At 35.1% G+C, this 15,827-nt stretch overlaps 1 protein-coding gene across 7 annotated transcripts; it reads right to left on the reverse strand.

Annotated features, from left to right (window-relative positions):
- Positions 1 to 1,090: 1,090 nt before the first annotated feature.
- On the reverse strand, positions 1,091 to 15,471 carry LOC105344155 (inositol hexakisphosphate kinase 2). Of its 7 annotated transcripts, none has more exons than XM_034452809.2 (6): positions 15,441 to 15,471; positions 7,352 to 7,547; positions 6,884 to 7,025; positions 4,889 to 4,980; positions 4,070 to 4,245; positions 1,091 to 3,416 (listed from the first exon to the last, which is right to left on the reverse strand). In XM_034452809.2, the coding sequence occupies exons 1-6, from the start codon at positions 15,459 to 15,461 to the stop codon at positions 2,979 to 2,981; spliced, it is 1,065 nt and encodes a 354-aa protein (XP_034308700.2). In that variant the 5' UTR covers positions 15,462 to 15,471; the 3' UTR covers positions 1,091 to 2,978. The 7 variants fall into 7 exon arrangements, with proteins under 7 accessions (XP_034308700.2, XP_034308703.1, XP_034308699.2 ...); XM_034452812.2 differs by lacking the exon at positions 15,441 to 15,471 and adding an exon at positions 13,163 to 13,322; XM_034452808.2 differs by lacking the exon at positions 15,441 to 15,471 and adding an exon at positions 12,696 to 12,836.
- Positions 15,472 to 15,827: the final 356 nt, after the last annotated feature.

Below are 15,827 nucleotides of genomic sequence, written 5' to 3' on the forward strand. Positions count from 1 at the left end.
TTTATGTCTACTTTTAAACTTAAAAGACTTACAAAACTCTGTTCATTTCTACTGAAAATTTAATTATAAATCCGTCTTTCTCCTAGCTGCAGGTCTGTAGCTCTCGGTCTGGAAAAAAACCCCATTCTGATTGGACGACCTAAGAGTTTCAGTGCCACCCATTGAAAAAATTGTATATTTATTGCGCACAAAAAACGTGCGCTAGTTTTGGACCGATTAATCTTATTTATACACAGATTCTGTGAAAACATTTATTATAGTACCATTAAATTCCTCATGCAATTTACTATGATATCAAGCTTTTATCAGACCGGAAGCTACAGACCGGAAGCTATCTTTTTCCTTGATTCTATTTACTTTTTTCGCTTTATTCTATAGTTTATGCTGTACCTCTGATATTTTTTTTTCAACAATTCTAAGCCTCATATGAACCCCATTTATAGTCATATATTGATTGATAGTGTGATTGAAATAAAGTAATTGAATTGAATTAATTGATCATCTATATGCTTTAGTTATTTGTTACTTGAGAATAATCCCGTGTGATCATTGAACGCTTAACAATGAATGTTTAAACATGAAATCCGATGAACAAAATATTAGCATGAAAATTTCTTAATGAACAATCATGTATTAATTTGGATAAAATTTGTCGAATTTTTTTTTTTAGAATCTTCTAATAAAAAAAGTAGAACAATTTTGTATTAGATTTATTATAAATAATTTAATCCATAGATCATATGTTTGAAAAAATGTGCTTTATATAGTTTGCGGACTAACAAAGCAATTGTCTGGCAAAAATACATTTTATAAGAAATTAATCTCTTTCAAAACATCATTTGACTATCATTTTGATCACATCCAGCATCCAAAGGCTGTTACGGTATAAAGATAAAAGATAATATAAAGATAAGTTCCGGAAATGTTTGACCCAAAATATACACAAATAGAAAGATTAATGGACAGATTAATACAAATGTAACTTTGTGTACAGAAATAGGAGTGTCTACGGAAAAACGTGTATTTTAATCATTACCTTCCGGGAAAAGAGAGTTCACTCTCTCTGGAAACTAAACACATCAGACGCACATCCTTCGTATCATTTTATTTTTCAAAAATAACCACGAAAAAATATAACAATCATTTCAAAGCGTATAATAGATGGTTTTGAAAAAAAAAATAGATATTGTTTTATCCCCTTATATATCCCCTTTCCCAGTTTTAAAAGCGGAAGGTACATATTTGGTGCATGCAAAAATGGACAGTTGGGGCAGACGACTGTGTGATCAAGTAACAAGTTAAGGTGGTTGATGTCAATTGATCATGAGGCATTGGTTAAGGCACAACAATACAAATATTACATACATCACATGTACAGAAAACTGAGCAATATTAGAGCACACATAGATGTTTACAATGTCAGAGAGTGGGATCATAGATTTGTAAAGCATGGCTAAGGTAATGGCATGCAACGGGGGAGCACACTACATATGTTTAACTTACAAGTAAAATCATGCAAGCATGATAAACGTATTATGCATGTAAATATTTCTGAAAGATATGGAATGGGCTTCACTACGCTAGTATCAGTTTGAAACACTAAAAGCTTATCAAAACAAGAGACTAAATACGTACATTACATTCTGTTAATAACTTTTGATATAACAGGTATTATTTTTAGCTCTACGAAGTAAAGAATAAAGGTTCAATCTCTTCATATGTTACTCAAACCCCCGATTTCAGAAATCACACACTTATGTTAAAGTTTCCAATTGCTATCTTAAAAAATAATCTCAAAAATATTATTCTTTTGGCAATATAAGACAACAATGAATGCAAAATGTAGTAGTTTAGAAATTAAAAATACTTTGGGAGTTATCTCCCTCATCAGGGAAGTGTTATACTATGCTGTAAACATTTTTAGAAAGCTCTAAACAAACGGATTAATGAAGCTATTATATAGGTGTCCACATTTGTAACACATTGCAAGCTGTATATATACATTGTTATGGTTACCCGTCATAAATATCATCTATTACTTGTTATTATAATACTTAAAAATCATATTAGAACTGTGAAATCGATTTATAAATTGCATATCAAAGGTATTCAAGCACAAACTTAAGGACAAAAATAAATTTCGATTTATAAGCACCGTTACAAAAAATTGATAAACAAAACCCCATCTTTTTAGCTCATAATAAATCCACATATACCAGACACATTATTATATGTACTACAAAAAAAATTCTCATTCTGAATGAGATGTTATAAAACTAATTTGTATTAAAAGTAAAATTTAACCAAAAACATTCAGCATGTTAGTTAAGAGACAGACATATATAATCTACTACTATAGAGTCATTATAATTCATTAAATCGTCAGGGATTTCCGTACTTTGCAATTGGTCCTGGTGATAATTTTAGATATGTTCCTGGGTAAGTTACCTCGATATTCACAGACAGAACTGTGTTACGAATTTACGTCTTGAACAATCGCAGTCAATATAATCGTCTGATCCAGTATGTTCGTTATAGAACCTGTGTTGTCTTTGATGTTACAAATAGCAGACGTAAGAATATTATTATGACGTGTCATCGCAATGAGTTTTGAAGACGCAAAGAATTTACTCTTAAGTATGAAAAAAAGTATTATAATTCCTGATCATTTCAAAAAGCAGTCGCTCTACATATCACAAGTAGACTATTTATTTGTAATTACATCGACTCGTCTGTGAACACATGTGTGTATGATAAGTAAGAGTTATGCGGTAGATTGGATATATTACCATTCAGCACCCCGTTTTTATGGACATACATGGCAAACCAATATTAACCCTGTTGACAGTATATAAATCGTAATAAAAAGTACAAAAAATATAAAAATATGGAATCATGGCTACAAAATATCAGCGCACCATCGAAAAAAATTGGCAAATCCATATTGAAAAATAGGAATGGCGGTAATTTGTGGTCAATTAAATAATTTCTTCCAATAGGTCTACTAGGCTTTGAATCCCAAAGCGAATACCTGCTTTAGAGGCCAAGTCTTCTTTAGAACAGCTTGATATTCCAATTGCGTTTGCAAAGTCTATCAGTCTAACGTCATTGCTGGACGATGGGACATTAGTATCGAAAGATGGTGCCATCGGAACATCTCTAGAGTCATTGGTAACATCGGAATCACCTTCATAGAGAATCAAAAGCGAACACGAGAAAAGCTTAAAAGCACACTGCGTTTCCAAGACAGCAAGCATCTGACGTAATTTGGTCACTATGGACGCAATGACGTCTTTCCGTAAGGACACCCCGTCATGGAAGAAGTTCAACATTTCATTCTTTACTCCACTCTTGTCCAGTCCCCGCCCGTAATACTTATCATGGGACACGTAACTTTTGCTGTTATTTTTATAAACCTGTTAATTATAAAATAATAACATTCATCATATGATCACCCGTAGCGCGTTCGAAATTGTATTTAATTAATGAACGCGTCGATTGTAAGAATAAGCAGCGTTTATTATGCATCATAGACACAGTGCTGTAAAGGGTAAGGTCGTGATTTTGGTCAAACATTATTTTTTCCGGTTTAATGTTAACAATGCTTCAGCAAGGCATTTTTAATAGGCAACCAAAGTTTGAGTGTCATTCGTTTAGTTATATAAGCGAGTTACAGAATTTACAATTCTTAACTATGTATAAACAAAGATTTTGTTTACGTTTTGAATGCTGAAGAGAAAATTCTAGTTTCAGAATTAAAATTGAGGCGTCATTTCTTTATGCTTAAAATAAAAAGAGGATAGATAAATGAGCTTGAAAAGATATTTTACTGGTATATTGAACCTCTGTAAATAAAAACGGGGCACAAGCCTTAGCTTGTTATATGACAAAGAATTATAAGCCTTGCTTGTAACTCCACGACTGACTCTCATATTTGATTTGATCATAACGGAAATGCATTCCTAAAGATTTACATATACATGTGATAAAAACAGAAAAATAGAATTTGACCAAAATCGTGACCAAAAATGCCCCTCTAGGTATAAAATGTTCTTTAAAAAAACCTAACCTGAATTCCACACATCCGGAATCCGAGGGAGGAGGAAGTCGTGGACATCCATCTTTCCTCCAGCATCCTCCTTTTGGCCTCTGAGGCGTCAGGTGACCTGTGACTGGTCCCCATTTTGAGATCCATGACGCAAGGGAAACGATAAGGGGCGACCAGATTCTCCAACATTATAAACTCTTTGTAAAAGTTATGGAATAAACAAGATACATTGTAATAACAAAATATATTTATTACCAGAGGAATGTTTGATCTATGCATCTTATATGAATACCTAATAACTTATCTTCTTTCGTTGTCCCAAACTGCTTTAAATTACATAAACTCTCTAGAGCAAGGTAAAATGCACACGGCAAAAAAGTTATTTTTGTCACGTAACTGTCAAATAAGGCAAATGTGTTTTTCACCAAAACTGAATTCAAGTGAACATAGGGGCTGTCTCTTTTAATTTCATTATGCCGGGCGTCTTTTTTACAAAAATTATCCGCATTTTAAAACGTTGTTGTTCAGATGTTCGCACATTTGTGTAAACGAGATCTGGCGTTGATACACTTCCATTTATCTCAAACAAGAAGGAAGCAACGCTTTTATTCTGATCAGATAAAGTTAATTACATGTATATAGCATGTAGCAGAATTTTTCATAATTAACTCAGTTTAGCTGAATTCCCCTTCCAAACCCTATCTATCCTATGTTCATTTGTATCATTTGTATTCATGTGCGCATCAGTTGATGCAAAAATTATAAAGATACAAATGTAAGTTTAGAATTCAACAGAGGCACGATAGGGTTTGGTATTTTGATGGAACAGATTAAGGATACTTTGAGACCGCCCCTCACTCCAGTAGCCGTAGCGGTCGATCTGTCTGCGCACGCACTGGTCACTCCAATCCCTCAGACCCTGCTTGCAATCACTGTTAACAGAGAATGGTCAGATTACACATAGATAAACATCGGCGATACGATAATCAATCAGCAAGGGCCTCGAGGAAATAGGTCATTGATCTGTGATAATGCCCAGCTTCTCTCTCTCTTCTTTCTCTCTCTCACTCTTTCTCTCTCTCATTACTGTAGGAAAATTCGAATTGTCAACATAAAGCTAAAGTTCTGTAGCCAGAGAACACATGCACCACACATAAAATACTATGAACCTCCTGAACTTGAGCTTTGAGTTTAATCTTTTTCCAAAACACCACAGGTCAATAACCAGAGATACAGGTAGTTCATTCTTAATTCTAAATCCTGGGGTATCACTTATTAACAAAATTTCTTCTTAACTTACTCTTGCCCTTTAATAAATGCATATGCTACTAAAGCCTATTTGCTGAAAATACGTCATAGAAACTTATCGATACTCTTTACGCAAGTCAAGAAAATTTAAAAAGCTTTGTGGAATGACCAAAATTAACAGAATATGTTTACTTTTCAAACTGGTCTTTGCCGGAACCTCTCGGCTTTGAGAATAAAGAGAAACGTTTTATAAAACGAGTTTTCCAATCGTTCAATTTTGTTCGTTTACTTTAAAAGGAGTCAAATGATACAAAGTTGTGCGACTTTTGCCACGGCATATATACATATACAATATACACATTCACAGACTTAATTAATATAGTAAACAAAAGTTAGATAAGGGTAACGATTTAAAATTACAGGCCTGTGTTGGACTATAAAAGTTAACCTTCTAGAGTTCTTTCACTTTGCAAAGGACATTTGTGACGTATCACCTAGCTGAGTGTCTGTAAATAATGGATCCACATGACAACATCTTCAACCTAAACATACTAACTCGACTAACCACAATCGATATCTTTGTGATGAAAATTACCGCTCACAATTAGGTTTGCCACTTCAAGCATGATGAAAAATCACCAAACTCTGCTTTTTTCCAGAAGTAGAGAATATGACCCTCGACCCTCGTTAATTCTAAGATGATACCGACAACCCGAAGCACACATTTCCAACATCTTCTGCAGGAATCTTCATTAATAATTAGGCACAATAATAGGAGTCGCTAAAAGCCAGTTCGCACGCAATGTGATTATAAATCTTAATACATTCTTAAAGTTGCATTAACATCTGTGTTTCTTAATCTAACTTTTCAGTTATAGAAATATCAAGGTACAGAAGTTATTCCTGATACATTTGTATTAGTATTTAGCCCGTTCTCTCGCACACAATTGAAGAAGGAATCAATTTGTTTTAAGAGTATCACTATGTATCCAGCAAACATGCATTGATTTTCCCTCTAACTCTCTCTGTCTCTTTTTCTCTCATCTGTCGCATATCCAGTTAAAGCAAGGTGTTTACCTTGGAAACAGCTGGGTAGGTCTAAGAGCAGCCGGGGGGGGGGGGGTCAATATAACACAGCCCGTACAAATACTGATAATTGGTTATATACATGTGTACTAATGGTACTAAATGCAAGTGACAGAATCATTAATATTGCCCTTTCTGACAGTTTTCATTTATTTTTTATTGTCTGCAATATGAGGAATATGCAAAAGTGATATTCATCCATGTATTGTAGATTCTATTTACGAAAAAGTAAAATATGTCAAAAGGACGATATAAACAAAAAATGTTATCTACACTTATCAACGCTCATATGTTTGTTATACATGTACTTTTATAACAAAAATATCTTCCGACATATCATATACTACCCCTTGCTGACATGTAATCAATCCCTATCATGTTTAACATTCTTTGTCTGAAAACCGAGTTTTGTATCCAATTAGTCTGTGTAAGGACCGTGTAATGTAAGTAGAAGTGTTATGACAGCAGGTTACAGCTGCGTTATAATTCCCGCGTCCGTACCTGTCCGGAATGGCGTTGTCGATCACCGGCAAGGTGTCCTCTTCTTCATAGGTCTCCAGTATGGAGCTGGCCAATCCTTTGGGAACCTCCCCGTAGAATTTGATGCAGCTATTACTGATATCACAGCTAATGTTGATCACACCTACAAAGGAACCAGGTTTTTTCAACAATTTATACATAGGTGTATATTTACTACTCACAACCCAATGTAGAGTAACAGTATCCTTCAATAAAAATGATTTTCACAAAGAAATAAAAACCATATCAATATCTTGAATGCAAAAAAATGAAATCGCCAATTTTCTATGCAAAATTTGACAGACATTGTCTTTGAAGAACTTTTAAACAGAGAAAATTGCAAGTAATTTCAACTTAAGATCCGGAGAGAGAGAGAGAGAGAGAGAGAGAGAGAGAGAGAGAGAGAGAGAGAGAGAGAGAGAGAGAGAGAGAGAGATGGGGGGTTCATACCTCTGTAGAACGGCACAAATCCCCGTAGCCCCTCTGGTAGATTTATATAAAACAGAGCCTCGTTTTCCTGGTAAGGCTTACAGATGACATTCGGTGTGACCTGCAGCACGCATGTGTGACCTCCGACCTGATGAACAAACGGGGTCACAGCCACTCGCTCCAACTCTGTCTCTCCCATGACTCCCACCTGAGGCATCTACAATACAACCAAAACGTCACACATCTACAAAACAACCACAACGTCACACATCTACAATTCAACCACAATGTCACACATCTACAATACAACCACAACGTCACACATCTACAAAACAACCACAATGTCACACATCTACAAAACCACAACGTCACACATCTACAAAACCACAACGTCACACATCTACAAAACAACCACAATGTCACACATCTACAATTCAACCACAATGTCACACATCTACAATACAACCACAATGTCAAACATCTATGAAACAACCACAACGTCACACATCTACAATACAACCACAATGTCAAACATCTATGAAACAACCACAATGCCACACATCTACATTACAACCACAACGTCACATCTACAAAACAACCACAATATCACACATCAACAATACAACCACAATGTCACACATCTACAATACAACCACAATGTCACACATCTACAATACAACCACAATGTCACACATCTACAATACAACCACAATGTCAAACATCTATGAAACAACCACAACGTCACACATCTACGAAACAACCACAATGTCACACATCTTCGAAACAACCACAGTGTCACACATCTACAATACAACCACAATGTCACACATCTTCGAAACAACCACAGTGTCACAATCTACAATACAACCACAATGTCACACATCTTCGAAACAACCACAGTGTCACACCACACACCAGTTTACGTACGGCACAACTAACAATCCATCATGAAGATCATTTTCTATAGCCTACTTAATTTTTGACAAGAAAGTCTCAGACTCAAACGTTATACGATGGAGAGGTTTCCTCGTTACATTTTATATAATTATCTCCATGATGAACTTGTTCTACATGTACCTGGTCCGCTCGGGCTGATATTTTGCGAAGGCGTACTGTTTTGAGAAGAGGTGGCTTTGAAGTGAATTATTCACTTCTATAATGAGATTAGATCGATCACCAGTAGTTATGATAATTGGCAGCTAGATCTACGAAAGCATGTCTTCATCAACCTAGGCGACTATACTGTACGAGGTGAATGGTTGACATGTGCAGATTTTCAAAATAAAACACTGAAGATGAGCACCATTTCATCCCTCAACTGTTCGGTTCTCTACTTGGTGTTCCTTCTTCAGGTTTCATACTTCCCATTAATTCATACCGTTAATGTTTCATTTTCATTATTCATTTGTAATTGCGTTTATTACCTGTCTTACTAGTGTCTTACAAACAAAACAAAATTCATACATGAAAATTGATGTTATACGGAGAGCGAAAATAGAAATAATGGTTATTTCCTAGAATTGACAAACAAAAGTTATCTGTTACTGGTGCCTAACAGTTTAATAACAAGCACGAAGGGTGCCTGGAAATATGAAACCTTCGTCTTTGATAAGTGAAATAGGAGAATTGATCTTAGTTTCAACTAACAACTAACAACTAAACCCCAAACCATCCACTATCTTCTACACGCGCTTTGTCATGTAAACAAATCTTAACGCTTACATGAAGACGATAATGAGGGTGTTTGGAATCATGAATTATGTATAAAGCAGTCAAGTACTTACAATTTCATGTTCAAAGCCAGAAGCGATTGAGAACGAAACTTTCCCTGCACGCTTGGTTTGTTATAAATGCACCAGTAGGTTTATACATTTAACATTGTACTTACGTTTGAGTAATTCTTAATCGGTATTACCTATTTTTACCTTTGTTTATGTAAACAACTTTAAACAGCGTCGTTATTATATGAAAGGATCGACTTAAAACGCACGTCTGTCTTTTAGATAGGGATCAGCGGAAGTTGTTATGCAAAGTTGATATGTCCCACTATTTATGATATTAGCAATAAATTCTGACCTTACATAGAATCAAACAGCGCGTGTTCTCTTTTTAAAACTATTTAAAAAAAAAAACCCACAAAAAAAAAAATGTGGAAAATCGATACAAATGAGGTTAATAAAACAAATCTCAATTGAAGAAGGAAATAATCAAATCAATACTAGGAATAGATTTGAAAAATAATATAGTTATTCAGATTCGACATAAACAAGGAAATTAAACCTGTTCCAGATAAATGAACTAGAATTGATTCCAATTGAGTCAAAGTTCGTGAGTTTAAACGTGTGTTTTGACACTCTATTGAAATAAATGATATATCATTCTTTTGATCTTAACACGTAAGAAGTAGTTAAGTTCTAAAGGAATTCGTATGTCAAATTTGCAAAAAGGTATAATGTTTACACACCTTATGACGTTCACGTAACTATATTTGGTAGGGTTAATTGTCTTTACGAGTGACTAATTGTTTTTTTTCTTGTACACCCATACAGTAAATTTTAAAAGGAATTTAAGGATAATGTTCATGCTATTAAGACACAGTAATGAAGGATCGAATATTTGTTTCTTTACGTCACGGGTGGAGGGCATGGAAAGGGGGGGGGGGGGGTAGGTGATGAAAGTAAAGAATACAGGGACTTAGATCTTGTCCGGCCTCGATAACATGCATTGAGTTCTACATATCATAATAAAATACTTTTCACAAATCGAATTAGTAAAAATACATTCAATGAATCAATGAACTTAACAATATCAACGCACTGATATCACTTTAAAATTCACAAATGTATTTAAAGAGTATATAACCGCCGCCCCTGTGATTTTGCCAAGTAAGACAGTATGCATCTTGTACTGAGGATTGTTTGGCAGAGAATCAAACTGCAGCCGCCATACCCTACAAGCTAGTGACTGACCATGCACTCAGCAACCTAATAGTGGACTTACCGTCACACGACGGGTGAGAGAAGGGGGGGGGGGGGGGGTTAATTAGATGTACGCGGTCACAGGGTTAGGTTCATTGCGTAATACAATACCATTCCTCATATGCACGATACTAACACCGCTGAGACTAGATTTACATAACAATTACACGGATGTTGGTACTATATGGCGCGTGTAATACAATAGACCGGAAGGAGGTTTATATATAATGCGGCGTTTATTCTGTTAACTGTCATGTTAGGTCATGAAATAAATGGCGAAAATAAGGGCTATAACGTTAACTTCGCAACATTTTTAAAAATTCCTAACAAAGAAAATTGCTGAAGGAGCACAGTTTCAAACGAAAATTCTCTCTCTCTTTTTTTCTCTCTCTCCAAATTTTTAAAATAATGTAAACAAAGTCACGTCTAAAAAATGATCAAGATAAAAATGAACTTAAGATAAGTTACATTATATAACTCAAGGAGTCCCTCGAGGTGCCGTAAATAATCAATTATCTATCAAATGTATTGTAGGCGAGGCACGAATGACAAATTTTTGCTGAGAAAAGGCGTCAGTTAACAATTCTCGCCATTGCTTACAACGTACAGTACATGTATATATTTAACTATATTTAACTATATATTTTCTTTATTGTTAGTCCATGTTTGCAGCATAATCAAAATCAAAAGACTATATTTTTTAACACATAGATTTTCAATATTCCAGTGACTAGTGAAATAAGTATTATACATATCTATCAAAAGTGAACATTATTTAAGATGAAAAATAAGAAAATAACTTACAAACATGACTTTAAGTATGATGTAGGATATTCTTTCGTTCTTTTTTGTCGATTAATGTCAATTAACCCTGGGCTATCTCTGAGTCATAGATATTATACTAGGTTTCAAGTAATAATCTTTGACCTAAATGACAAATTTCAAAATCACTTGTAGTTATATATGGACGGACACATTTTCTTGGAATGTAATACAATACCATACTATTTAAATATTCCAATCAATAATAAAAAAAATTTGTCTCTGTCTTTTTTCTTGGAAATTGACTCATGCGTAATGGGGTGTGTTCGTTTACTACTTCCAGATTTGGACCTGAATATCTCCAACAGACCTGCTATTTGGAAAGTAGACAATGGAGATATACCGGAGATCTCCATACTGCAAACGAGCAAATTAGGATTACTCTTGCAGCTCTCCAATCCACCAAACGAATACACCCCATGGTTACGAGATTCTGTCCATGGGATGCATGGTTCAAGCTCAAAAAAGAAAGACATGAATTATCGCTATCACTGGACGCAATACACAAACTTCACGCCATCCGGGATGCCGGGTGTGGTGGAAGGTGTTGGGGGGGGGGGGGTGAGAAATGGGGGGGGGGGGGGGGGTAGTAGGAAAGGAAATAATGCAGGGTCCTGGTAGATCTTGGCTTGCCTCGATGATGTCTTGCCTCGATGGAATGAGGTCTACATACCATAAAAATGAACGAATGAACTTCTTCATAATATTATAAATATACATGTATATTTAACCCACTGATAATCACTTAAATAAGATATATACAAAGATGTAGGCCTATGTTAACGCGACCCGGAGTTTGATAACATACATGTTCACCTTATAAAAGATTGTTTGTCAAAGAATCGAACTGCAGCCGCGGTACCCAAATAAATGAGTGATTGACCATGCACTCAGCATCTCATAAAGAACCTACCGTCCTACCATGGGTTAGGGAACTGAGGGTGGGGATGGAGGTGTGCAGGTATGTAAAATTTGCAACTTATTAAAAAAATCCTGACAAAGACCAAAGACGATGACTGTTGAATGAGCACAGTCTCTCTCTCTCTCTCTCTCTCTCTCTCTCTCTCTCTCTCTCTCTCTCATTTTTCAAAATATGTAAACAAAGTCACGTCCTAAAATCAATCAGGATCAAACGCCACTGGCAATGCTATGTTTCCGTTTATGTGTAGCACACTGAGCATTGTCGTCTGACGGTGTCTACAGTGAATCAAAGGGACTACTTGCGATAAGTTATATAACTCAAGGAGTCACTCAAGGTGCCATAAATAATCAGTCATCTATTCAAATGTATTGTAGGCGAGATTTGGGGTTTTTTTTTTTATCGAGGAAAGGCGCCAGTTAACAATTCTCGCCATTGTTTACAACGTAATTTTCCTAAGAGTTGGCTCATGTTTGCAGCATATTTTAATAGATTGATTATCAAAGAATATCTATTATTGTTCCGACTTTTAGTGACCAGTGAAGTACATGTAGGTATTTTACGACACATGTACACATGTACATCAGACGTGAACCGCGATTATTCAAGATGAAACATAAAAAGAACCAAATTAAACATGACTTACTTTTACTATCCTGTAAGATATTCGGTTGTTCTCTTCTATTAATTTCAATTTTGAATCCATTATTAACTCTATGCTTTATCTGACAGCGTCACAAATATATACTACCATGTAATGTTTAACAGGCACTGTCTTTTTTTTAAATAAAAGAGAATAGAAAGTGGAAACAAATATATCAAATTACTTGTAGTTATTTGGAAGGACAAAGGAACAAATGACTAATGCAATGCAATATCCAAATATTGAAATATTACAATCGAAACTCAAGAACGTGACCCTGGTTTTCATGGTTCACGTGTATTACTTACAAAATTTTTGTCCAAGAGCTGGTACAACGGCACGAGTTATCTCTCTTATCGGACGTAATACACAAACATTAGGCCGCGCTGTAGTATAATTGTACATCAATGGATATGCACTTATCGATGCAACAACAAATTTTTTTTACTGACAACAAACAACAAACTTACCAATAAGCAGAACACGGCGGTACTTTAATGGGAAGGTGCAAGGGAAATGTCACATTTCGACGGAGAAACTATTTTTTTCCGGTTTGCGTCGTGTTTACAGTGATTCATCCTGGTCACGTGGTTAGCTCTCAATCTGGACCAGATCAATTACTAGGCGGATCCAGATGTATCAAGAGTTTGCAGATTAGCTATTTCAGGATTTCAGGGCAGAAACGAAAAGTCATTTGAATTTATTTAAAGAGCAGATTAGAAAGTATCATAATGTGAAAACAGGTGCGTCTCATTCGCGGATCAATGATACCCCCCCCCCCCCAATAAAAAACTAGTAAAGCGGCATGGTACAATTTTTTGGCTTGTACAGTATCAAATAATTTTCCATACAAACCATTTTTCGTAAAAAGATAAAGAATTTTGCCTATTCATACAAGCAGAAACGATCCCCTTCATAGTTGGAAATATTCAAAGAAAATGAAATTAAAATAATTATGGGAACCCCCCCCCCCCCCCCCCCCGAATAAAAACCAAACAAAATATATCATGGGCAATATAAGAAAGGGAAACCGTTTGGTTTCGTTCACCGAATGATTAGGTTTGTTCAATCCACATATTATGCATCAATTGTAAAAAAAAAACTTCATAAATATTAGCTAGTGAACAAAATATACACATGTCTATTTTTAATTTGCTAAAACAATATGACCTTTATACATGGAGGATGAACGTAAATGTAGATTCTCATCCAGGTATGTAGAGAGGGGCGGCTCCTGCCCCATGAGGAAGCTGCCCAAGGAAGATAGTTTACAGCTATGTCAAAGTCTTAATACAATTATACACATTTTATATGAGGCAAAATAACGTGGTACGCTTATATATATATGTCAGGTTTGTTTTGACAGAGAATTTGTACATCATGTTCTCATTGAAATATGGCCTTATTGATCGGGAAAACTACCGCAATGTCTATTATTATACGCATACTTAGCATATCCATTGTTTATATGCGAATATAAAATTTGATACAAAATCGGACCAAGAATGCAGCTTTAAAAGTTTCTTATCTAGCCAAAAAAAAAAAAAAAAAACCCATTAAAGTCAAAACTGATTAGCTGAGGACCGGTGGTCAGAGTAATTAAACGGGATTTTTTACTGCATTTATTATCCTACATTCAAAATTATACCTTTATTCCAAGGAACTAATCTTGTGCAGTCCGGCTTTTAATTTCCAGAGGGGGGGGGGGGGGGAAGGGGTGCATGGCAATCTAATTCTCATAAGTTTAATATGTAATTCGAATAACTTTGCAATTTCAAAGGGAGGGGGCCACTTTAACTCCTCATGGCCAACGCATGCGTTTCTTCAGATGATTTAACCAGGTCAGTGTAAAATTGACCAAAAAATGTCATTGTTCAAGTCCTCTCTAAAAATACTCTTTAAAGCAAATGAAAGCTCAGACCTTTTCATTTGCTCACTCTAAGAAGATTCTTCTTGCGAGAAAAGTTTCAAATCTTCCCGTGCTTTTCGAAATTAGAAGTAACAAATTAATCTGTGTACTCGCTATATCCCTGTATTTGGAGGGGGGATGCACGTTAAAACATTGTTTAATATTTTTTGTCTATATTGTAGCCTTAATAATCTGCGAAATATGGCAAACTGTATGTTGATAAATCGTCAATTTTAATATAAGCTTTTCAATCGCTGAACAAATTTAATTTACTACATCTATGAAATAAGGGTCCAGTGACTGCTTATTCAAACCCCTTCAGTTTGGGATCTTTCGAACGAATTCTTAGATTCTTAGATCTTTGACGACCAATTCAACTGCATGCATTTGATTTAGTGTGAATAAACCCCCGTTTTCGTAAATTGTGTACATGTGCACAAGCGTGTACCTAAATCTTGTTAATTATCTTGTTAATTAAGCGATTTCCGGTTATGTTCTACCAACACGCTCTTTAAAATAAGCATACATCTCTCTTTTTTTCACTTAGAAAGTTAAAAGGTATTGATATTTTTGAGTGGTTTAAAGGAGATACATGTATTAAGATAACAACTCACTCAATTAAAAGCCATTTATTTCTATATCATTAAATGCACGACTTTCATATACAATGCAAAAAAGGACTTACTATTTGTCGATTGTTTTGTTTGGGAGAGAAGTGCGAGAATTCAGCAGCAACAACGAGTGTTGGACCTATGTACTAAGTGTGTATAAAATTTAAATGATGAGAAATGTACAAAAATATAATATTTTCCTTTTAACAAAACAGAAAAAATACATACGAGATCGGAGCAATCCATCATCACCGTATGATTTGCGAAAAAAATTATGTGTTGATGATAACTTCCTATTTCCTTAAAAATATAGATTCTGGGAAAACGTTTATTGTGAAAAAGTATTCAAATTGACTTTAGAGTTATTCAAATTAAGCATATTTGTAACTTAGAACCATTTTAACAAGACCTTGGATGTACCAATCTATTTTTTGCGTCAAAACAAGTTAAAATGACACTGGTTTCAAGCGAAATATACACCGATTGCGTAGTCTTCGCTCAAAAAACCAGACAAATCCTGTTGATTTCAAAGAGCCATGACTGAGTGGCCTACAATGAAATAGACAGACCTACGTCACAATATCGTTTAACACAACGACCTTAAGTCCAAGCTCT

The sequence above is a fragment of the Magallana gigas genome, chromosome 10, assembly GCF_963853765.1.
Source record: "Magallana gigas chromosome 10, xbMagGiga1.1, whole genome shotgun sequence".
NCBI classification, from domain to species: Eukaryota; Metazoa; Mollusca; class Bivalvia; order Ostreida; family Ostreidae; genus Magallana; species Magallana gigas.